Source organism: Terrapene carolina, unplaced genomic scaffold, assembly GCF_002925995.2.
Source record: "Terrapene carolina triunguis isolate 2854851 unplaced genomic scaffold, T_m_triunguis-2.0 Scaffold62, whole genome shotgun sequence".
Classification (NCBI taxonomy): domain Eukaryota; kingdom Metazoa; phylum Chordata; order Testudines; family Emydidae; genus Terrapene; species Terrapene triunguis.
The window spans coordinates 19,328,367-19,354,861 of NW_020664413.1; the positions used below are offsets into that span (position 1 = coordinate 19,328,367).

General features: G+C 39.2%; 1 protein-coding gene across 1 annotated transcript in view; it reads right to left on the bottom strand.

Annotated features, from left to right (window-relative positions):
• Positions 1-26,495, bottom strand: part of LRP1B (LDL receptor related protein 1B) — a 1,279,381-nt gene that overhangs the window by 236,357 nt on the left and 1,016,529 nt on the right. Inside the window, exons 51-56 of the mRNA XM_026647738.1 lie at positions 23,113-23,235; positions 20,372-20,491; positions 18,104-18,232; positions 16,844-16,966; positions 9,003-9,143; positions 5,966-6,153 (exon numbers count right to left, since the gene is read on the bottom strand). Of these exons, the coding sequence (XP_026503523.1) occupies positions 5,966-6,153; positions 9,003-9,143; positions 16,844-16,966; positions 18,104-18,232; positions 20,372-20,491; positions 23,113-23,235 (824 nt within the window). The remainder of the gene's footprint in view (positions 1-5,965; positions 6,154-9,002; positions 9,144-16,843; positions 16,967-18,103; positions 18,233-20,371; positions 20,492-23,112; positions 23,236-26,495) is intronic.

Here is a 26,495-nt window from a genome sequence, read left to right on the forward strand (position 1 = left end):
TATGTTCAAATAAATTTGTTAGTCTCTAAGGTGCCACAAGTACTCCTCAAAAGCAACAGAGGGTCCTGTGGCACCTTTAAGACTAACAGAAGTATTGGAGCATAAGCTTTCGTGGGTGAATGCCCACTTCATCAGACGTCTGGACCCTCTGTTGCTTTTTACAGATTCAGACTAACACGACTACCGCTCTGATATAAGTACTCCTGTTCTTTTTATGTAAAAGCAAGCATCTTATAAATTAAGAACCATGAACCAGTCCCGGGAAGCTAAGGATGGGATTATACAGGGTAGAGTTACTATGCTGAATTTAAAACTGTGGATGAAGGTGTTGAATCGTCTCTAATCCAGGATTAGGCACCAGCCCCCGCCCACCCACACACCTTGTTTTGCAGAATTAGAAAATAATGAAAATAAAATACTTCCCTCTGAACTCCAGAGTGCAGCTGGGCAGATGATGACTATTCTGTTTCACGGCAATTTTTAATATTTCAAAATTGTTTTTTTGTTCCACATTGTAAAATAGTCCAAAACCTTTCAAACATTTTTGCACAAAAGGAATTTTGTCAAACTGTTCATTTTCAGATAGGAACCTGAGCATTTAAATACAGGACAGGCACATGTGTGTGGCTAGGGCACTGGACTGGGATTTGTGAGATCCGATTTGAGTCCTTGATATGCCTGATTCAGAACAGTTTTTTTCATCCCAGGCCAGTGCCCTGACCATCAGGTTATATCAGGGGTCAGCAACGTTCGGCATGCGGCTCACCAGGGTAAGCACCCTAGCGGGCTGAGCCAGTTTATTTACCTACTGACGTGGCAGGTTCGGCCAATCACGGCCCCCACTTGCCACGGTTCGCCGTCCCGGTCCAATGGGGGCGGCGGGAAGCAGCGCGGGCCGAGGGATGTGCTGGCCGCGGCTTCCCGCCGCCCCCATTGGCCCAGGACGGCGAACCGCAGCCAGTGGAGGCCGCGATCGGCCGAACCTGCCACGTCAGCAGTTAAATAAACTGGCCCGGCCCGCTAGGGTGCTTACCCTGGTGAGCCGCGTGCCGAACGTTGCCGACCCCTGGGTTATATAATGTGAGACTCTCTCTCTCAAACTTCATCCATACATTTCTGTGACACATTTTGGCTTTGCCAAACAGCATTTTTTGATGAAAATTCAGCTATTCAAAAATGTTTTTTACCAGCTTTACTCCAGAGGCACTTTTTCTATTGCTCCAAGATTTAGAAGCGAATCCTCTTCTTGCTGTAATAGTCTCTCATAAGGAGTCCCTGAAGAGGGACAGGGAATATGTGAGAATCAGAAGGCTGTGAAATTGAAAGGAACACCCCACTAAGACCTACTGGTCTGAGATGGTGTGATTCCAGGCTCCTGAAAATAAAAAAATTGCCAAAGGGGATTGGGGAAGGGAAACGGCTCTCAACTATAGCATCAACTGTGCTACCTAGAGTTGTCAACCAGCCTGGGCAACTCTCCCGGCACTACTTCCACAGGCATTTCCAGGGTATTTGCCAGTTGGCACAGAAGATCTTGCAATATCTTGTAAACATCTGGCTGACTAGAAGTAGTGGGCACTACTGCCTCATCTGGGGAGGAGGAGGAGATAGCTGCTGGAATTATCTGTTCCTCAGTTTGCAGATGTTGATCTTCACTTTCCTGCTTTTCTTGCTGAACAGTGTGAGTGAGCGCCACCTATGCCTCTTGAATAACCCTACGGGATTTTGCATAGAGGAAGGTCTAGGTAAAGGTTGGTTTTCTTGCTAGGTCTCCCTTCTGACCTTGCTGGCTGCATGCCCCAAGAAGCCCAGTAGGGCCATGATTTAACATTATAGGAGTAAGGGACTGTGGGCATTGGGGGGATGTACCATGATGAGTACTTTTCCTTAGATCCCCTATGCCCACACCTATAGTATTGGGTCCGAAACTCTGCCCAACCAGGAGAGGTCTTATGAATGGGACCGAGGTGAGTGAGTAGAGGATGCCACCCTGCTGGGAGGAAGAAATGGAATACTTCTCCTCTATAGGCAGGGGTCCCAGGCGAACTACAGTGTCACTCACAGTTGATGCTGAAGAGGTGCTTGGTACTGTAATGGTGGAAGCAGTCAGTATTATAGACAGCACTTTATAATACACTAGTATACAATAGTAGAGACTCAGGCTGTGCAGTCACCTTACAAAGTTCAGTGTTGACAAGATTGGTGCTGAGAGCAAGTGTACTGGGATTATGGGTACTGGGTCTATCAGCACTGGGTGTACTGATGTCAGTACTGAGGGGTCAGGAACAAGGGAGGTAGAGAGCACTGCTCAAGACAGTACTATTGCTTGGTGACCAGGGTCTGTCAGGGTGTCAGAGTTACATGATTTAGGCTGTGAACTACTATTTATTGAGCACCTTCAGGTGATCTATGCCCCTTTTTACTAGGACGTGAGGAAGTTGACCTGGATTTATGCTCTTTAAAGGAACGGTGTTTCTTCGTACCATTTTAGCTGACTGGATGGAAGAGGACTTAGCTGATTTGCCAGTCTTTGATCAGAAAGCCTGGGAATTCAGACTTGAATCACGGCTCACAGAAACACTTAGGGATGAAGCCTGTTCAGGCCTGGTTGAGTCTTTTACTCAGGATCTGAGGAGGCTCTCTTCAAGTTTTCCAGGAATAATAGTTTACGTCAAGCTTCTCTCATCTTTAGGAGTTATCTTCAATAAGAAATGAGATATGGAACACCTATTGGGGATATGTCCTTCCTGAGGCAAAATACAAAATGCACTTTGAGTGTCCACCATGCAGCAGAATAGTCACAACACAAGAAAGTTTCTAACCATCAGAGGAGTGAAGTTCTGGAACAGCCTTCCAAGAGGAGCAGTGGGGGCAAAAGACATATCTGGCTTCAAGACTAAGCTTGATAAGTTTATGGAGGGGATGTTATGATGGGATAGCCTAATTTTGGCAATTAATTAATCTTTGACTATTAGCGGTAAATATGCCCAATGGCCTGAGATGGGTTGTTAGATGGGGTGGGTTACTACAGAGAATTCTTTCCTGGATGTCTGGCTGGTGAGTCTTGCCCACATGCTCAGGGTTTAGCTGATTGCCATATCTGGGGCCGGGAAGGAATTTTCCTCCAGGGCAGATTGGCAGAGGCCCTGGGGGTTTTTCACCTTCCTCTGCAGCATGGGGCATGGGTCACTTGCTGGAGGAGTCTCTGCACCTTGAAGTCTTTAAACCATGATCTGAGGACTTCAATAGCTCAGACATAGGTTAGAGGTTTGTTACAGGAGTGGGTGGGTGAGATTCCGTGGCCTGCGTTGTGCAGGAGGTCAGACTAGATGATCATAATGGTCCCTTCTGACCTTAAAGTCTATGATTCTATGATAAGGGTAAATTTTGAAGCCCAGGGACTTCGCTTCAGACCCAAAGGCTGTTCCAGAACGCCTTGCATAAGTCAGGGACGTATACCCGATAATTACGCAAAAAAAAAAAAAAAGCTTGCGGAACTTATGGAACTTTTTCTGTAAGTGTGGGTTTGCATAAGTCGGGTTTGCATAACCCGGGGAGCATCTGTATAAACTGCTGCTCAGCCCCTGTTTGAGGGCCTGAGCCTTAACTCTTTACTGCCCTGCCCTGACCCAGGGCCTGGGCTAGTTATCTGTTAATTGTTACCTGTGTGTGCTCAGGCCCCTGCCGGACAGATTGAGCCAGGACTCCTGTGGCCTGACTGATTCCGCAAGGGGCCGTGCAAGGACTAAGGGAGGCGGTGTGGTTCGCCATCGCCCCGGAGAGGGACGAACCCTGACGCACCCTCTCTACACCAGCTAATGACAACGACTCCTGTGAAAGGAGGAACAGATCTCCACAATCCCCTTGACAGAAAAAGTGAGATTTAATAGGAGCAACACCTCTTCCTGGCATGGAGATGTAGCCACTGCCTCCTTTTCCCTCCTCTTCCAACTGGGGGTTGCCATCTCTCCCCTTGTGATTTTTTCATTAGCTCTCTAGCAAAAAAATGTCTCCTACATTTTAAGGTAAAACATAACTGTCCAAACAAAGAATCCTTTAACCCTCAGTTGGCCTTTACTGGGCCACAATTTCCTTCAACCCAACCCCAGGTTCAACAGTTTATCAGCAGCAAATGTTTCCTTTTCTACTCAGTGCAGTGGTTTCTGCACCATCACTCTAGGTAGCAATGCAGAGGTGTCAGGAAGCCCTCTACCTTGGACTCCAACTCCTTGACTCTAATAAGTGAACCAGCTCTCTACTTCAGACACCAAGTGCTACTTCAGACTCCAGAGCTACTTCTGCAATTGACTGGTTTGCCTTTTAGGCCCTCACAATAGCACCTTCTCAGGCAGTCCTACACTGCTTCTTCCTAGACCTTCCCCAGGACTCTTCAGGTTAAACTGTTGCTCTTCCCCAGGGCTTTCCCAGATCACCTTTGAAGAGGTTAGCCTCAGGTCTTCTCCACCCTTTGTCTCGCCCTACTGAGTGCAGACTGCCTCTATGGATAGGTGCTACTTGCTTTCCTTTAAATCACATGACCCTTCACAGCCATGTTCTCCCCAAATTCTCAGTCCCATGATTTGGGAGGTAAACCTGGCACAGGTGAAACTTAGTTCTAACTCCCTTAAAGGGGCCAGCTTATTCTGTGACATGAGACATCCCTGCCAGAAAATATCCGTTGATGCCTCAGGCTTATCACTATAAACTTCATGTCACGTGGCAAACACTTCTCAAGTTGTGGAGAGGTGGCTACCTGTATTTAGCAGATCCCCAGAGATTAAAAATTAGAATTTTCAGGTGGCCAAGAGTCTTCCGATTTTGAACTCCATTCTCTTGTTCATGTGTGAAATCACATATGACATAATCTGCTTGAATACTGTAGCCATGTCTGCCACAGTGACAGGAAAATGATTCCTGTGACTAAAACAATAGACAGAAGATCCCTCCTCCAACCCCAGAAAAATAGCCTGGCCATTCAATGGCAGATTTTCTTTTCCAGAAGGAGTTGGAGGTGTTCTAGAATTCCTTAGTTGATTCACAGAACCAAAGTCTACCTTATGAGTGGCCCCAAGTTTGCAGTTCAACAGGAGCCGATTCAGGTAGAAAAGAACCTACCATCCACGGAAAAGGGAATGAAACTAATTCAATAAGGCAGGCTTGTCATTATAAAATAAGAGGTAACAAACACTAGGGAATCCATTCAAATGTTAAACAATCATTTTGAAGGTACAAAGGTCCAGGTGGAGTCCCACCATCAGGGGAAGAGTGAAGAATTTCTTGGAATTTGGGCCAAAACAACATTCAACCAATGGGTCTTAGACATGGAAGTATAAAGATATATAATTAAGTTTGTTATCATATGCTCCAGCATCTTCATTCTATTAATGAGCAAAATGCATGAGCAAAATTGCATGCACACAACTGGAGGGCACATTTTGAAATTTTGTCCTTTAACAGTGCATTGTTCAATTTTTCTTTGTTAATTGAGTCACTATTTCAATCAACTTGGGAAAAGTTTACTATTTGTATTAATTACTATTGGAGGCATGGTCTTATAAGCAACTCTCAGATCATTTGTATTTTTCGTACATCAGCATGATCTGTTTGGGGTTTTTTAAGTGCTGTATCTTTGGACTTTTGTTATTGTAGGTTCATCTTCATCATCTTTCAAGTAAAATATTCATGGATTAGTTTTTACAAATATATAGAAATAAATGTTGAAATTATTTAATGTACATCTTCCCATTCATTATAAATTGAATTTAAGCTCCTACTTTTTACACAACTGATGGTCATTTGCATACCTCATATATTGATTTGCATAGGTTTGTGATTTTGATTAGGTTACTTGTTTAAAAGCTAGTACTGCATTCTGAAGTTCTACTACATGGTTATGTGGTTTAAACAATCATAGTTAAGGATTAAGAACTTATATTATACTATATTACACACCATGACTACCAACCTTGTACCCAACAGGAAGATCCTGACAATCTTGAGAACAGCCACTGACTTTCTTACTCAAGCATTCATTGATATGGCAGTTTCTCTCATCAGATCCATCACCACAATCCTCTTTATTGTCACAGACATCTATTTGAGGAATGCACTTGCCATTTTTGCAAATGAAAAAAGAACTGTTGCATGACTGTTCTGGAAAAAATAAAATAAAATAAAACAAATGAAGAGTTTGTCAGTGGTTCTCATACTTTTCCCATAGTGTGACCTAGCTCTGATAGATTTTTTCATGGACCAACTCCAATCTGTGGGGACCAGATTTTCTCCTGTTTGTGACTGATCTCATAAGATTGCTTGCATGACTACAGTAATTGCTTATATGAAAAAGTTAAATGTGTAAATTTTACTTTAGTTTTAGATATCTATATTAAGATAAGTGTTTACTCCTTTCTGAAAAAAGTTAATCATATTGTCTATTCTTCATTTCATCTTCCCCGTCCATCAGTTTGGTTTTGCTTAACAAGAAATAATGAGAAGAGCAAGCATCATGCAGTATCACCTCTCTGCAGACCACCAGTGAAAAAGCCATAAACTGTATATTGGAAACTATGCACAAGGGGGAAAAAAGCTATAGTACAGGAAATTAACTGCCCTATGTATATTAAAAATATCACACACTTGATATAGTCTTCTGGGGAAAACACTGGAAAAAATCATAATACATTTGTAGAGCTATCTAACATTGAAGATTATTTTTGGTAGCAATGGAGAACTGTCATAGTAAAATCCTCTAATAGGGTCATCTCCCCCCTCCAAAAAAAAAACTGGCTATCTAAAGCCTAATTTGGAAAATGTAACAGGAAAATTAGATGATTCAGGAGCATCCAGACATGTGATAACTTAACTGTGTACCACAAAAGCTAAGAAAATATGAAAAATAACTATGATGCAAGGTACACAAAATTGAGGAGGCACTGACAGGCATATAGGGAGCACTAATAAGATTTGTCACTAGCGTCCAAGTCGTATACCTTTAAAAAGTAATACATATTCAACTAAAGAACTTAAGAATGGCCATATTGGGTCAGACCAATGGTCCATCTAGCCTGGCACCACTTCCAGCAGTGGCCAGTGCCAGATGCATCAGAGGGAATGAGCAGAAGAGGGCAATTACTGAGTGATCCATTCCCTGTCATCCAGTCCCAGATTCTGGCAGTCAGAGGTTTAGGGACACAAAGAGCATGGTGTTGCATCCCTGACCATCATGGCTATCTTCCATGAATTTATCTAATTCTTTTTTTAACCCAATTATACTTTTGGCCTTCACGACATCGCCTTACAATGGGTTGACTGTGCATTGTATGAAGTACTTCCTTATGTTTGTTTTAAACTTGCAGCCTATTAATTTCATTGGGTGACCCCTAGTTCTTGTGTTATGTGAAGGGGTAAATTACATTGCCTTATTCACTTTCTCCACACCATTCATGATTTTGTAGACCTGTATATTATCCCCCTTAGTCATCTCTCTTCCAAACTAAGCAGTCTCAGTCCTTTTAATCTCTTCTCACATAGAAGCTGTTCCTTACACCTATTTATTTGTGCTTACCCTTCTCTGTACTTTTTCCAATTCTAATATATCTTTTTGAGATGGGATGACCAAAACTGTATGCAGCATTCAAGGTGTGGGCGTACCATGGCTTTATACAGTGGCATGATGATGTTTTCTATCTCTTTCCTAACAATTCCTAGCATTTTGGACTGTTGCTGCACACTGAGCAGATGTTTTCAGAGAACTATACATGATGACTGCAAGATCTCTTTCTTCAGTGGTAACAGCTAATTTAGACCTCATCATTTTATATGTATAATTGGGATTATTTTTTTCCAATGTGCACTACTTTGCATTTATCAACATAGAATTTCATCTGTCATTTTATCACCCAGTCACCCAGTTTAGTGAGATCTCATTGTTACTTTTTGCAGTCAACTTTGTACTTAACTAACTTGAATAATTTTTTATTGTCTGCAAAGTTGACCTCCTCACTGTTCACCCTCTTTCCAGATCATTTGTGAATATGTTGAACAGCACAGGTCCCAATACAGATCTGTGTGGAACCCTGATATTTACCTCTTTCCATTGTGAAAACTGACCATTTATTCCTACCCTTTGTTTCCTATCTTTTAACCAGTTACTGATCCATGAGAGGACTTCTCTCTTATCCCATGCGTCCTTACTTTGCTTAAGAGCCTTTGGTGAGGGACCTTATCAAAGGCTTTCTGAAAGTTCAAGTATACTAGATTGACTGGATCACCCTTGTCCACATGCTTGTTGACCCCCTCACAGAATTCTAAATTAACGGAGATGTCCTATCTCCTAGAACTGGAAGGGACCTTGAAAGGTCATTGAGTCCAGTCCCCTGCCTTCACTAACAGGACCACGTACTGATTTTGCCCCAGATCCCTAAGTGGCCCCCTCAGGATTGAACGCACAACCCTGGGTTTAGCAGGCCAATGCTCAAACCACTGAGCTATCCCTCCCCCCTAATTCTAATAGATTGGTGAGGCATGATTTCCCTTTATAAAATCCATGCTGACTCTTCCTCAAGTTATTATGTCTGATAAACTTAACTATAGTAAAGGACAAAATTATCAGCCTGTACTGAAGTTAAGTTTACCTGCCTGTAATTGCCAGGATCACCACTGGAGCTCTTTTAAAAAAATGTGGTTACATTAGATATCCTTCAGTCACCTAATACAGAGGTCTATACTAGCTGGAAACACATGTGTAAACAAACTACAAGCTACCCTGAACCATCTGGTGTGGATAGCTTTATTTTATCAGTTGAGACCAATTAACTACAGAATTCTTGGCTGTGCAGGACTGACAAATTACAACAGCATCCTCCTCACAGGATGAATGAAGCATTAAAGAGACAGGACTGTACCATACAGTTATTAGGATTATAGTCTTTCTATCTACAATTCTAAATTAAGTTTGTTGGGAAAAATACATATATGTGATTTAAAAATAAATAAATATGAACCTGAACTTTTGCATTTTATGTTTATAGGAGCTTCATCAGAATGATCTGGGCAGTCAAAGTCCCCATCACATTGCCACTGAGAATTTGAGAGACACCTTCCATCAGCACAACTGAATTCTCCAGGATTACAGTGACGATACCCTAGAAACAGAGCAATCAAAGCTTTACTGCTTCATACTTTGCATATGCATATATTTTCACATAATTTCATAACAGAGTCTATACAAGTAAACACATGTATCTCTCTCTATCTCTATAGAGAGAGATACAGAAAGATAAATATGCATATACATGTGCATCTCAAAAGACAGACTCCTTAAAAAGACAAAATCCTCAATGCAGTTCTGGAAGCTGCACAAGATTATTTTATGAGATGCTCAAATAGATTTCTGCCAGAGAACATCAAAAAGGACAACATCTAGAATTTGCTCCTTAGAAGGGAGTCTCTGCCAGAGTTTAATAAGAAAAATCTACAAATGGCAAAAACTCAAAAGTCAAATAAAATTTTTCTTCCCTCGCAATTTTAAAACATAAAAGTCAGGTTTTTTTCAGATGGAAAAATCACCATTTTGCTGCAAGAAACCAAATCAAATGGATGAAATTCATGTTCTTTTCCCAAGTAGCAGAATTTTGCCATTTTTGTACAAAGCATGTTTCATTGGAGAAAAAAAACATAACATTTTATGTTAAGAGTGCATGCATACTCATGAAAATATTAAGTTATGCATGGGAGTAAAAATAAAGTCAAAATTGACCTGCAGCTGTTTTTCCTGCCTTTTTGAATGTTCACATTCCAACAGATTTTTCCAGCAAAACATAAGATTTTTAAAGCTCTAAAAATATGACTTGCTCTTTCTGAGCAGCAAATCCAAGATGATGGTTGTTTTTGAAGCTTTGTTTCATCTGCATAAATCTTACATGAGCATTAGCGAAAGGAGAAATATAATACCAGCTAACTTTCCTTTAGTTATTCTATGTGATTTGGGTATAGCTCTTCCCTGCCAGCAGATGGAATCAGAGCACTTGACCTTCTGAGATAAGACATCCCTCTGTATCCAAGAGCTTTATTCTCTCAGTATCCTCCGTTGACACTTTGAATGGAGTTAATGTACTACTGGAACCATAAAACATAATTATCTTGTATCTAACTTGTAATAATCACTAGAGAAGCCAGAATAACTCAACAGGGAAACTTCATAAAGCTGCAACTTTTATTAAATAGACTGTCCTTAATTCTATCTTTAAAAAACATGAAACCTCCCTTCATGTATTAATTACTCATGTCGGGCCAGGCCTCAGCTACACTTGAGATACCTTTGTGTCAATGGCTGTCTCAGTGAAAGCTTCCACTTCCCATCTGTAGTGTCTGGCAAAGACATGCATTTAAAACCAGGCCAATCTAGATCTGACACACAGGAGCTTCTGCTCTCTCTATGATGCTCCTATAATCCGGTTGAATGGGCTTTGAAGAAATGTGGAACTGAAATTGGATCTTCTTTCGTATTTCTAAATAAGCTTCCCCAATCAGTTACTCTACTTAAACAGAAATGGTTAATGCGCATGCTCCTTTTCTTTTTTGGAGGATCTCATGAAGAACAAAGCATTTCTCTGCATACTCTCCTGGAGACATCTCATCTCAACAGAGAGTCTGAAATTCCCATATTCTTATGGACAAATAAATAATCACTAAGAATAAGCCTTGAAAGAATAATTTAGGATTATAAAATGGAACAGAATTCATATTGAAACAGTTATCAAAGACTAATAGAATAGTAAAAATATTAAGAGAATTCAAACCCAAATTCAGATGCAAAAGAGGACTAGATCATCTGAGCATTGACCTAATTTTGGTAATTGCCTTGAAGACTTCCACCATATCTGAATATCACCTAACCAGAAATGATAGACTCTAACTATAAATGCAGCAAATTGTTCAAATTGCAGCTTCAGTGAAATATAGACTCTTATTAAACAAACTCAGGAAACAATCAGGATTTCTACTATCTTGGCCTTGAGGTACACCAAGAAGAAAAGATTTTTTCCCCCTGATTCTAAAGTGGGTGAAGTGCCTTGACTGCAACATTACCTTTTCTGAATAAGTTTCATCTTAGATTTTTAATGCCAACAGGCAGGATATAAGCAATAAATTGAGATGGGTTTTCATGGTAAACTGGGTTCTAGATCAAGAAGTTCTTTGTTGCTGGGTACCTTAGTTGGACTGGCAGGCAGAGGCTGACCTGCTCTGGCTATACTGTCTGCCATGGCTAGTTGATACTGTCACAATACATCATAGAAATCATAGAAATGTAGACATGCAATGCACCTTGATAGTCATCTAGTCCAGTTCCTTGCAGGGAAGCAGGACTACATATTATCTAGATCATCCTTGACAGATATTTGTCTAACCTGTTCCTATAAACCTCCAAATGCTGGAGATTCCACAACCTCACTAGATAATTTGTTCCAGTGCATAACTCCCCTTACAGTTAGGAAGTTTTTCCCAATGTCTAATCTAAATCTCCTTTGCTGCAATTTAAGCCCATTCTTGTTCTGTTGTCAGTGGTTAGGAGAACAATTTATATAACCCTTTACATACTTAAAGGCTGTTATCCTGTCCCCCATCTGTCTTCTCTTCTCCAGTCTAAACCTTTAATCATTGTTGATGCTATCCTTTAGACTTTCACCAGTTTGTCCATATCTTTCCCAAGGTGTGATGACCAGAACTGGACACAATACTCCAGCTGAGACCTAATCAGCGTGGAGTAGAGCCAAAGAATTACTTCTTGTGTCTTGCTTACAACACTCCTGCTAATACATCTCATTTGGAGTGGTGTGAGCACTAGTTGCCAGTGAGTCCCAACGTGTGTTATGAGGCTGTGCCTGTCAGCACTGAACCTTATTATACAATATGAGCTCCTAAATACAGTCTCATTGTTCCCAGCATAGCAATTTGATGTGCACTAGTGTGTAGTACTGGAGCAATATAGATGGGAGCTCTAGGGAAAAAATGTTAACTTGCCACGGTTCCTACACTTGAAACCAATGCACACTGGACATGCAAACTTGGAATCATCTTTAAAACAGTGTCCATTCTGGCCACTTACTCTCCCTTTGCTTGAATAAGATTGTAAAGGCACAAAAGGAGGAGTAGACCATAATTATCCTTCATTTCCTTTAACTGAGAAACTCCTCTCTGACAAATTCCAGAGAGGAAGGGAAGGTGGTCTCGGAGTGTGGACCATATCAACAATAATTCAGGAAGAACTATAGTTACTACAGTAAGCAATCTTTTTTTTCTCCCTTTGAGAATTGCTCATTTGGATATCTACTCTTTGGAGATTAAAAAGCAGAAGTAACCCTCCAGGAGAGGGGTCTGAGGTGGAGTAGTTTAAAGTGACTTAAAGTTTTTTCTTCTGAATTGATAATCAGATTAGAGGGCAACCTGAGGGAGTAATGCTACATAAAATTGTATACAGAGTTTAAGGAAGCAGCTTTGCATATATCAGTGATGGACTCTGTGCAAAGGCATGCCATGGAAACTGCATTAGGGCTAAGTAAGAGTGTTTGGATATCTGTGGGTGGATGTCAAGTAATTAACAATCATGGTTATTTAGCTGAGTTGGACTGATCCATGTGTCATTAAAAGTCTGGGGAACCTGCAATTAGGCTTGATCCTATATAGATAATAATTTAAGACCTCTAGATGTCTACAATATGGATCCTGAACTTCCCTGTTGGGAGTAATTAAGAAAATTGCAGGCTGGTTAATGAACTTATTCAGATGGAAATCACAGATCATTCTAGACAAGATGTACTAGACATTTTATCCCTATGGAAGACGGTGAGGGCTGCAGATTTGTCACAGCATTTTTAAAAATAAAAAAGTACAGAGCAGTCATGGTAAATTTAGTAAAAGTCACGGGTTTAGGGGGAAATGGTGTGTAAAGCCACGGTATAAATCATATTGAGACACTTTTTGTGTGACCAAATTTGAGTGATTGGCATTTGCTGGCTGGTGCACAGGGTTGCAATGCCATTCAGGTTTGGCCCAGACTTTCGTCATCACTGAGGATTGGTTGGGCCAAACCTGAGAGTCACTGTGACTACTTACACCCGGGTTGCAACACCAGAGTGGAGAACCAGGACCAACCCTTCAGGACTGGTGACATTGCTGCGGAGTGAGGGTGGGATGGATTCACTCTCCAGCCCTCCACCCTCAGTTGCCCCTCCTTATTTGGCCGTTACTATGGTTGCATTGCTGGGCAGAAAGCAGTGCTGCAGGTGGTCAGTGTCCTTTCCCTCAAATTTGAAGTCACAGAGGTCATAATATCATAACAAACTTGCAGCCCTAAACATGGTATAAGGAGATTCAGCCCTCAGGTTGGTGAACATCTGGGTTGATGTTATTGCTTTTAGGAGTGCCATTTTAACTGAGAAATGCAGAGAGAGCAGTCTGGCAAAGACTTATAAGACACTGTAGCTTCCCGTGGACAAAATTCAAATCCCATAGTGGTCGCATTTCAAAACAATGGAAGGAAAATGTGAAACTAGCCTTTCAGAAATTTGGTTACTGTCTGGTGAGTGAAAAAAAGGTCAACTCATATGTCTGAGGGTGGAAAACTGAGATAGCCAAGTGGATCCTGACAGCTTGAAATAATATTTTTTATTGTTGCAGTTGCATCCAAATAAAATAGGGCTCAAGGGATGTTTCAGATCTTCCCCCTTTTGATCTTCCCAGACGGAGAAAGTTTTCCACTTCATTAAGTATGTTTCTCTGGTCATAAGCTTCAGGTTTTCTAACTGGATATTTTAAACTACAGTAAACCACTGTAGATCTAATGTTTCCAGACATCCAGAAGCCAAGCTGTCAGAGAATTCAGAACTAGTATAAAAATCTTGTCCTGAACCTGTGCCAAAAGATCTGGCAGTTTCAGAAGACTTAAAGGCCCAAAGTCATTTCCAGCAGGAGAACTAAAACTACTGAGCCCAGGCCAGAGCTATTATCAATATCTAATCTCCATCCTGTTTGACTTTCATAATACTCTTCTGGATCAATAGAACTGGGGGGAGGAAATAGAAAATAGAGGATTTCCTGACCCGAAATCCAAAAGTAAAGCATCTGTGAGTGATGCTGCACTGCCTCTAGACTATTCTGAGATATCTGGCATTCTTCTCTCTCTCTCTGGTGACAAAGACTTAGGGCTTTGCCCCCTTTTGGGACAAATAATGAAGGATCAAGTCCACAATTTAGTACTTGTATTGCTTAAGGAGTTTGGCAAGACATTGTTTGTCCTTGGCAGAGGAACAGCTATTGGAATGAACTGATGGCGGATATTGCAAACACAGTGCAACTTCATGATGAAAATCAACCGTTTTGTGTTAAACTACCTGGGTTAAAGTTTTAAATTGTCCAAAGTAGGTAACAGATAATAAAAGGTCATTTTAACCTATACATATATTGTGCAAAAATGTCATTAGCTTCAGGTATTTTGAGGATTAGGAGTCTCTGTGTTTCACTACCATAGTGTTTGCCTGCATCTAAGCTGGCATCCTCCATTTGTTTAGAAGTTTTGCCTCTACTAGCTATGGACTGCTCATAAAAAAAATTGGTTCAGACCTATGTCAATGGAGTAGACTGCACCAGTGTGCAAATTCTCTTTTAGATGCCAGGCAGCATTGTTTACCACTGGCTCTCCATGTCCCATAAACTAGGGATGCTCGTGGAAAGCACCCTACATACAGGGCCAAATCACTGAAAGATATGACACTCCTGAAGTATAAGACTCCCAAGATACAGTGACAAGTTGTTCTGGACCTGGACTCTGCTGGCATGGTGCCTTCTCAGTGCAATAGTGCTGAGCATATCTATAACACTAGCACCATTCCCTCCTGACTTTTAATGACAATTAATGTTGAGCCTATTTGGTATATTGATTCGTCTGATCATTGGCGCTGCACCTGTGGTGCTAAGCCTCTCCAGTGAATCAGCACAACTTATTGTCAAAACCCAGTCTGTCCGGCACACTGGGGCTAGTAACTATCATTGCCAACTACAAAGGAAGGGAAATGCCCCCTGTGATGGTACAAATACTTCCCACAAAAGTTTGTGGCATATGAACACTGCTGACAGTAAAGGAAGTCCACACAGTGTTCCCTCCGAGATGTTATGGGACCCACCACAGAGGAGGAGGAGCTGGAGTCAAGGGATGATAAAGTAGGCACGCTGGCTGTCATTTTGTTACGGCTGCTGTCTCTGTGGTATTGAGGTGCTTGAGCTTACTGTGGCAGGAGCAGGGCTGATTTGGTTGCCCCCTTCCTCCCCGTTTCACCAAGGGAGTAGCTCTCGTGCTGCCTCTTACAATGAGTGGTAAGGTGCATTTGGGAGGGGGCAACTTTTCTCCTATGCCCATTTAGGCCTGGTGATGTGGATGAAATCTTCCAGTTCCTAGGACAAATTAACCAGCTTAGTAGCTGTTTCACTTGCAGGATGCAGAAACACCTGAGGATTCTGAAAGGGCAAGGCCCTTATGTACAGATTCAAATGCTCTATTTCCATCTAATGGCAGGGAGAAAGTACTTCCAAATGATTGGACTGCACTGGAGGAACAAAGAGAAAAATAAGTGTTTATCTGGAACACTATTGTCACATTACCTTCCCACAATGCTTAATCGTATAATAGATTTAACACTACAACATAAGGAAATCATGATAAGCATACATAAGGCTTCTGCTAACATAAAAAATCACATGTGCTTCACTCTTAAAATCCCTTGATGTTCATATATATTTCAGTTACCCATGTACAAGCCATAGATGATAGGGACTTTAGCAATGCCTAATATAGATAGCAACCTCATATTTTAGAAGCCATGGATCATCTCTAACTGTGAATGTGTGTGTGCACACGCGCATCCATGCTCACATTCACACACAAGGCATTTTAGATTTTAGAAAAACAAGTGAAGTAAATTAACTAACTAGTGCTCAATGACTGATTCGGAACAAATAATCATGCACGTTGTCAGGCATACACCAAGTAGCATACAATACCAGAAGGTGCTACTTGCCCCCAAAATAAGGAATACAAAAGTTGATTCAAAGATTTGAATGTACTTTAAAAAATAATCAAAACAAGAAAAAACACCAATGGGGCGGGGGCACTTGGTACATACTGGTCCAGATTATCAATAGTTTGGGTTTGGACATTTTGTGCACACATATCTACGTATATTTTGCATGCACATTAACTATGCGCTCAGAAATTCCTGAGTTCTGCATACATATGCGGTGGATGCAGATATTCGTGTACACAACATACTGAAAATTAAGCCTAAGACTATTGCAGATAAACACACTGGCATAGTTTTGAACAGGGGCTGTATGCCAGATTCTCTCCTGTACCAAGAACTTCTTGATACAGAATGGCGAGGTCAGGCAGTCAGATACAGTATGTATATAATATAAAACAGCAACAAAGTTTTACTGCTTACTATGGCACAGTCTGGCAGTATGAACATATATAGATTACTGATAATGTATTTACTTTATATATTAACTCTATTATTAACTCTTATTTTTTAAAAAGAATCAGCTATAAATTCATATAGCTTTAGCCCAAATAAGTATGTACAAAATTGTGCTCAGCAGGAACAGCATTAGATTACAAACAAATATTAAAACAGATTTAGAAAGTGAACAATTATCTCATTCAACAGTAAATTAGAATATTAAATCTTCTAAACATTCTTGTCTTCATTCCCTATAGGTTTTTAAAAATTTCTATCCTATTATTCAGACTGAGATTTTTCTCATTGTTAACTGTTTTTTAAATTATACTTGCCACATTCCAATGACTCATCAGATCCATCTCCACAGTCGTCATCGTGATCGCATACAAACTGTTTGGGAATGCAGAGTTTATTACGGCATGTGAAAGAGTTCTCATCACAGGTGTTATTAGGAGCTAATGAAAAAACAGCACATAAGAAAAAATAAGGAACACACAGAACAACAGGACCTACAGATACTTTACTTATTAGAAAAACAAGTGAAGTAAATTAACTAGTGCTCAATGACTGATTCGGAACAAATAATCATGCACATTGTCAGGCATACACCAAGTAGCATACGATACCAGAAGGTGCTACTTGCCCGCAAAATAAGGAATACAAAAGTTGATTCAAAGATTTGAATGTACTTAAAAAAATAATCAAAACAAGAAAAAACACCAATAGGGCGGGGGCACTTGGTAACACCCAGCACTGCCTCATTGGGGGAACAATGTTCTGCAAAGAACTCCTCCTGGTTACACTACTTCTGAATGACAGCTCTGTAAATGTCTCTGTAACTCTCTGGAGAATAACCCACCCCAGACCTCATGCAATAATGGATATATAGTCAACTAAGAGAAAATTATCCTAGCATTTTCAAACTTATAAAATAGTTTAGTTAAGCAAATACAGATAAAATACAAACCCACCTAAATTACTGACCAACCCCCCCACATCCTTAATCGGATTATAACCCATATACCTACATACAAGAAAGTGGATACCAAGAACAAAAGATGGGGAAGCAGCAGATTATAAAGTACCAGAAGTAGAGATGAGAATAATTAACATGACTAAATTATAGATACAATTGTCTCTTACTCCTCTATGAAAACAGCTAATTTTTGTAATTTCAAAAATATACTTTTTTCTTGCTAAAAGCATGTAAAATGCATAATCAATAATAAAGCTTCCACTACTGTCTAATGTGGTGAAAAAAAGGAACAAATACTTATATTTGAAACATATACAATGCGCCACATATAGCGGACTAGATCTTAAGTTAGTGTCAATCAGTATATCTTCACTGAAGTCAATGGAGCTATGCTGATTTAATTAAGCTGAGGATCTGGCCCAGTCTATGACTGACCAATCTCTACCCACTGATGGTTTACAGTATTTCATATGTTGCACCATGCAGCCAAATACTCCATCTGGTAATGGGTAGAAGGCCCACAGCAGGAAATAAAAGACACAAACAAGTACCATGAAAAGAGAAAAAAGTCAGAATATAGTTTTAAATGTATAAATTTAAGCACAAAACCCCATACCACAGCCTGCTGTAGATAGTTCATCACTTCCATTAGGACAGTCCCTTTCACCATCACAAAGCCAGTGTTGAGGGACACAGGCATGGGAACCTAGGCAACTGAACGTGTCTGCAGCACAGGTTACCGATGCTGAAAAAATGATACAGATTAGTGTTGCTAAATCCCAATTAAATAATTTTTGTGAGGTTTATAAATAATAGTTATAGGAGAGAGGTTTTTATCTTTTCCTTTAAAAGAAAGATGAAAATAAGAGATTTTCCTCTGTACAGTACTCTAAAAACTCAGATTAGGATTGTATTCTAAATTAAAGGTTTGAATATCTACCCTTCCTTCTATATACTTTCACCCTATTCACACTGTCATTCACCTCTTTCGTAAATGAAAGAGGCAAGCTATCTTACTATACTTCATGTAATGTATTCAGTAGACAATTTTAGAAAGCACAGACAGATGTTTTAGGCAACTACTATGTATTTGGATTTATTGGATAAGGATCCTGATCCTGAGAGGTGCTAACAACCCTCAGCTCTGCTCATTACTGTCAACTCCCATGGCAGTTCAGGATCAGGCCCCAAATGCAGGATCAGGCCCCAAATCAGGGCCCAAGTGCTCAGTATTAAACAGTGAATGTGAGGTAAGAAGAATCCCAACAGTTTCAATGAATGTACTTCTTTTTCCTGGAAAGTTCTTTATCTTTAGCACTTTATAAAACTTTTACCAGCATAAAGAAAATAATTTTTCATTGCTTAAGGTTGGCTTTTTCATGTTTGTTTTAAAACAGACTTTCCTCTAGAACAGATTTTTATTTATCCTTTGGTACTTATTAAAGACTTTTTTAAGGGATTGCTTTTATGTAATCCATCATTATGATGTCTCTTCTCAGGTATAGCAAATTGGCATATATTAAGAAGAGAAAATAGATTTCCATTCACGCCTTTGAACATTTAATACAAAAGTTAAATGAATTCAAGGAATTTATTTTATGATTCATTTTCATTATTTTAACCAAGATGAAAAACAACTCGTGTTGCTTTTATTAGACTGGCATTTCAAACACTTCTGAAGTTAAATTATGTTATGTTAGAGATAGGTAAACTTCAAATGTTTCAGAGAACTGGGAAACCCAAATGCTTTCTGACAGCCCTGTTCCACCTGGAAAGTATTTGTCTCCTGCTCCTAAGATGAAATAGGGCCTTGTCTCCCACTCCACAGCATTTTATCTTTAAGTAATCTTCAGAGATGCCAGCTAATTCTGTTATAGAGTTTTCATCCCTAAAGGGATCTATGATCAATGCTAAGAAATAGACAAGGAAGAGATGTAACACCTGAACAACTTAAAAAAGGAGTGGTGGCTTTATTGATTTGTTTGGTCCTCCATTTTTTTTCGCTTTTCCTATTTTTTACTTTAAGTTGTGTATTTAGTGGGCATGCAGCCTATTGAGCCTCAGGCCATGAAGTCTCTTAGGTTCTGACAATGTACCATAGCAGATATGTCTGAAGTACCTGCCTTCTCACTTGACACTGCCTCCACTAAACCTGTTGTGGTGGGGGCAGAAGGGGGGCAGAGGGACAGGGGGGCGGCGAGGCGGGGGAGAGAAAGAGAGAGGAAAATCTTGCTTGTTAAACAAATATCACACCAGATCCCTCTCTTTCTAGTAATTGTGATGGTAGCAGATGCAATTGAGTCCCATACATGAGGGATTCTCTACTTAATTGCACTCTAGAATACGAGGGACATATCTGATTCCCCAAAACAGGTAAGATATGAAGAGCTATGGATTTTCAGAAAGACACTAAGATTCAGAAAGATGCTGGGGTTTGACTAAATATTGAAAAGCCAGTATTTAGTGAAATTAAAAGAGAACAGCAGCAGGAAACAGCACATAGACTTTTAATAGCCGTTAGGCACTGACCACCAAAATATAAAGGTATTTAGAACAGGGGGCCTGTTTACGGTGGTTGGCTCAGATTTGGAGAACAAGCAAAGGTTTGGTTCTTATTTTGCCCAAACTGGTTCACCATAATTACTTTATGAAGACAGACCCACAAATTACACACTCCAGTCACAAAAATGTATCTGCCTGAGGCAGAAAAAAATCATCTGTGCTCTGGAAATAAAGACAATTAATAGCTTATGGTTAAAGAACATGACCCTAGAGGTGCTGTGCATTCTCCACTCCCATTAATTTCCATGCAATTGCTCTGCATGTCTCAGGATCAGTCCCAAAAATATGATGTGATAAAATAAGTAAAAATTATAGTACTCACCACAAATAGCATCACTCTCATCTAAGCCATCTCCACAGTCATCTTCACCATCACAAGTCCACTGCTTAGAGATACATTTGTGTGCTGAGCAAGCAAATTGATTCCATGAACAAGAAGAATCTAGGGAAGACATCAGCCACTATGCTTGTTATGTTCACAGTAACAGTGAGTTTCCTGCATGCAGTAGCATAATATAAAAGCTCTTCCTTGCTTTTTAGAGCTGTAACTATAGATGTAACTATGCTATAATTATGTTCCTTTGGAAAAAGAACTCCGGATTTGTGTTGGTTTCCAACTGATTTATGAAAAAAGAACAGGAGTACTTGTGGCACCTTAGAGACTAACAAATTTATTAGAGCATAAGCTTTCGTGGGCTACAGCCCACTTCTTCGGATGCAACTGATTTATGTTCATTAATACTTATAAAAGGACTCACAAAACTTTTAAATTAGAATAATTTAAAAATATTTTATGATAGGCTGAAGGTAAGAACTTTTAAAATAAGAGAATAGTTCATGCATTTCACATACATGTTTTTGCTATAGCAAACCACTTTGCAATTATGGTAATAAGTGCAGAGACAAGTAGTCCAATTCTTCAATCATTTCCATCATCTTTGTATTGCACTATTTAATTACATCTTGAGAAGACTTCCGTGTTTTTTTTCTCATCTGGAAAATTGGTCTATATTTGCATTCTGTTGTTCTAACTGTTTACTTTTGTGAATACACTGGGAAATAACAATGCTCTGCTTCAATTCAAAATCAATCTGCAGTGGCATATCAAATAAATTCCAGTTTCATATTAAGAATTTCATTTAGAAAACTTCAAGCCTCCTTTTTTCCATCCTTCCCACAAGAATAAATGTATTATTGTTTAACTGATAGAAAAATAATTTCAAGATGAATAATAGAAAAAAGTCATTTATTACCATCTGAATTATATTAAACATTGTCCACACTGTTTCCTAATGGATAAGAGCTGTAAACTGGAAAAAGGTAGCCAAGACAAAAAAAAAAAAGGCAAATGGGTTTCATAATATTTTTTAAAGTAATGAAAAACAGAAAGCCTAAAATGCTTGCTGACAGGCTAAGCCTGGTAAATGGTGTCTAGGTCTGACCCTTCTACCTTTCATGGGGTAGAGTTTAACTCCTGACCACATGATGAGTGGAGAAAAAAAAGCACGCTATGCACACAGATTTCAGGTTTCAGTCTGGAGGGAAAGGCAGCTAGAAAACTAATGACTGTGCTATTGAGCTAGAATTTAGTTCTGTAATGATGAGACTAGATTGGTGAAGCTGCAGAACATGCAGGGAAAAGACCAATTCTCATTACGATCATAAATCAAATTTTCCTGGGACTGCAATAAAGCAATACTATAGAATCATGGAAATTAGAGACAGAAATTACTTAGGCCTGGTCTACATGTAAAATTTGTACCAGTATAACTCTTTTGGTTAGGGGTATGATTTTTTTTTTCTTTTTAAAAATAAGTTATTCTGACATAGGCTCTAGAATGAACACAGTCATATCAGTATAAAGGTGCCTAAATAATTGTATAGCTTAGTCCCCTCTCCATCCCAGAATAAGCTTTACTAGTATAAACACCTTTATAATGGTATAACTGTGTCCAAAATGGGGGATTACACCAATTAGAGTAACTTGTTATAGCTGAAGCATTAAAACTGAATAGGTAATTTTCTCTATCCCTGTTTCTACTACAGGATTTTCATTTTCAATTTGAATTTGCTTTAAAAAAGTCCAAAAGGAAGTTGTTGCATACAGAAAATAAGCAATATTTTGCTCTGAAAATGGAAAAGAAATATTAAGTTCAATTCATGTAAATCCAAGTACTTATTTCACAAAGCTCTGTAGCCAACCTGTCTTGAGATATATATATTTCACACACCAAGATAGGCTAGGAAAACATTAACTGTCCATGAAGTGAGCGAGGCAGAGGGTTTGCCCTAGCTCAGAGGAGCTGCTGAGAATGCAGGAACGGAAGTAGTAAAAGCCTTCTCCTTCCACCTTGATTTGGGCAGAAAATTGCACCAACTGTTTATTTCCCCTTTTCATTACCATGGCAGCAGCAAGCAAGTTTGTGTTTGGCTTTTACTACTATCTTTAGGCCAAGCTGAGGGGAGTCTGGATAAGTGTCAAGGTGCCATTTTGCTTTTCTTGTTGTTTTGCTGGTGTGTGATGCACTAGTTTTGGGTCACCCTTGGATGCCATGTACAAAATCTTAATGTACTTTAAGGAAGAATAGTAGAAACACAGACAAAAATCAAACTAAAGAGAGACAATACAAAGTTATCTTGTGATAATATGTCATGAAGATATGTGTCCTTGTAATCTAACATTTAAATACAATGCTCAGCATCAGTCTTGCTGAGAGCTTGGCTATATTATAAAGATGCAGTCTACATATTCACATTTCATGGTGACATTTACTTATAGGAGGATTTAATACTTCACAGAAAACCAAATTTTTAATAGTTTCCCAGCACTATGTATAGAATAAAGCCTACTGATTTGCTGTAGAAAATTCAAAAGTATTGAATAAATTATATTTGTCTCTACCTTTTTGTCTGGATTTCAAAGAGTTCATCAATAAAAAATCATTGAAGTAAAATGTTAGATAAAGAATGAGTACTTTTATATAAAAATATGAATTATAAATCCTTCTTTTGCACACGTGTATCAATGGTTTTAGTAGCGAGAACAAGATAAAATCCTCTTACCACAATGCAATTCATCAACTCCATCCTCACAATCTTTTTGTCCATCACACAGCCATGTGTTCAGAATACATCTTCCACTAGGACATCCAAAATAATTTTCTTCACATATGGGTTTGTTTCGAACTGTGATAAAATAAAGAATGTAATGTAAAATGGTATCTACTAGTATGATTAGGAAACTAATACAATTCTACTGAATTTCTCAAAACGAATGGAAAAGGTTCCTTTTTTCCCAATTACCCCACAGAGTGGTCTCTTTTTCAATTAATTTTTGATTTTTTAAAATTTATTTTTGTGAAAATATAGTTCTCTGAAAGGAGACAGATTGCTAGCTCAGGAAACTGAACTATTCTATATAGAGAACAAGTAGTAGTAGTGCATGTTTCCTCACACTTCCCCAGCAATGTACCTCAACTTGACCAACAAGGATCTAGGGATATGAGGGTAGTTCAATCTACAGGTCAGATGCTGAGCTGATGTAAATCAGCATAAGTCCATTGATGTCAATGGTGACATGCTCAACGGAAGTATGTTGATTTATACAATCTGGCCCTCCATTTCCATTCTCATCTATCTGCTTAGATCAATGAGATTGCCAAATTATGGTAGCATTATCTGTGAAATTCACTGGGATCTGAACTGACAACATCAAATCATTTCACATAGGCCACTACCCAGCTTTCAGATCTGTTACTTTTGAAATCAACGTGAGGTTTTACATTAACTCATCAGTGGAGCCAGATTTTCACCCGTGGTCACTGTTGACCTTGGTTGGATCTGGTTTATTTGTGTCTTTATTTTTGGGTGGGGATGGGATATATACATTCATATTTTACATCAGTAAAGTGGGATATTCTACAGCAGGAAAGATGGAAGTTTGCATATATAATGAGTGAATTCCTGACACAGATGCAAATACAAATGTATTGACAGACACAGTCAATTCCAAAATCTTAAGCAAGATTTCTCCCGCTGAAAATAAAAGTGAATTACACTCAATTTCAGATTAACCACAGAGTTTCAAGATCATTCAGTTTCAATGCTACCTTGGTTTTCTACTTCCTCCTTTAGAAACTCCTGTTTTCACATGCCAGGATTATCTTTGTTGGTATCTTCCGTATCTACAAAAAATGGTGAAATCCTGACCCTACTGAAGTCATTGGGATTTCTGATATAGTCTTCAATGGGTCCAGAATTTCACACAGTGAGTCCAATCCTTAAAATATTTACTACCAAACTAAGGACCCTATTCAGAATAGCACTTAAGCACATACTTAAAGTGTTAGTAAATATTTACAACATGGAACTCATTCTTAAGCTTGTGCTTAAAATTAATTGCATTTGTGAACGGGGATGGATATAAGCACGCGGTAAAGTGTTGGGCCACAGTGTTTACTTCTGTGAATAGTTCCATTAATAAACATTATGTTTGGCAGTAAATTTTTGTGGGATTGGGTCTTACGTTTGTAAAGAAGGAACATAAACTATTTAACCATAAAAACAAACAAACAAACCAAAACACACAAACAGAAACCCTAGTGATCTCAGCACAACATTAATTAAAAAGGAGAGAGAAAAAATGTCAGCTAGACTATGAAGAAAGGCATCTGTAAACTTTTCCAACTGTATAAAAGGGATAAAAGGAGACAAAAAAAACCCAGCAAAACAAAAGCTTCTTTCAGAATTATCTATCTAGATATTTATACTCCACTAATCACTGTAGCATCTGCGTGACAAATAGAATTCAACTTTGTACAGCACTTTTAAAACGAAGGTAACCCAAATGACTTCCTAATTAGTAGTAAGAAATGGTAATACTAGGATCATGAGGAAAATGAGGCAATTATCATAAGTTCAGAAGAAATTCTCACATTAGCATTGCCCTCTTATACATGAGGTTTGCCCATCACTACTACTACTACCAATTAAAAAAGAAAGGTTCAGACGGTAACTTCATATAAACATTTAAAATGTTGAATAATTATCTGAAGTTCATCCACATTTGGACATATTGGATTTTTTTTTAAATAGTCTGTTAAGTTTTAATAAATCCAAGATGGGACCCCATCATCCCTTCTTTTCTTAAATAAGAACATATTTAGAATACAACCCGTTCCCTTGGTATTGAGGTGGAACTGTTTCTATTGCGCTGAGATATAAGTAAGAGGACTTCTTGGTCTAACAATTCCTCATGAGATCGGTCCCTGAAGAGGAACAAAGCAGAAGAGATTGGGAGTAGGCTCAGTATACAACTGGATAGACTATCTCATCAAAATCATGTTAGCACCCACTGGTTTTAGGTATGGTGTTCCATACATACATGAAAAAAACACATTACTCAATTTCAAAAATGAAGGGATGATGCTTCTAGACTCTTGGGAGCGGGTTCACATCTCTTATCTGTCCTGCCAAAATTAGTGTTTTGACCCAGGAGTGAACTGTGATGTATGGGCAGTTGATGAAGATGGTGATTTCTTATGAAAGTTTTGCCTCTTTCTGAAAGGTTAGGATAGTGTATGGTGGCAAGAGCATGTAGGAGAGTTTGTCACCACAGGAGGGAGTTTGTCTATGAATCTCAAGAACTTCTTATAATTTAAAAAATACTATTTGGCCAGCAGAGTTTGATAAATCACAATTCTATATTGCAAACTAGCTGACGAGTACGATTTTCTGCCAAATAAATCTCATCTTTTAGGCTCATTTTACTTTGGTGTACTCTTATTTGGTTGTCTTTACTTTTTATTAATAGTTGTTACCACAAAGGAAATGATACCAGATATGAGTAAAATAATAATCCCCCCTGCAAGGAGCACAGGTCCTTTTTTTTTTTTTTCCTGCCTTCCAGCACATATGAGCTGTTGTGACCAGAGTCTGCCAAAGAACCCTTGCAGGGTCCATAACAGCCTTGTTGATTGGAAAGTTATTTTATCTGCAGTAGAAGATTGAAAGGTGTCAATCAGTTTATGAACAGGTTCCTGAATCTCCTCAAGGGCAAGTTGGCAAAGGGCAAGTTGCAAAGACTTGAGATGGTCTTTAAAGGCATCAAGCTGTGGCCTACTAGAAGGGATCACAGCCTCATCTGGTGATGATGAGGATTTCTGATGTGGGCCAAGAAGTCAGCAGAGTGAGATGGGATCTCTTTGCCTAGATCCTCAGACTGAGGGGAAGCCTGAATAGATTGTTACTCAAGAGAAGCACTGTAAGTCTGTTGGTGCAGCTGAAGAAACTGGCATTGAAGGCCCATGAACTGGTGTGGACATAAGAATACAAGTGCTCAGTACCATGGGTAAAGATGGAGCCAGAACTACAGGAATCAAACTAGTGGAAAGTAACGGGGATTCTGATTCTTGTACACTGGGAGATTCCCTGGTGCTCTTTATGCT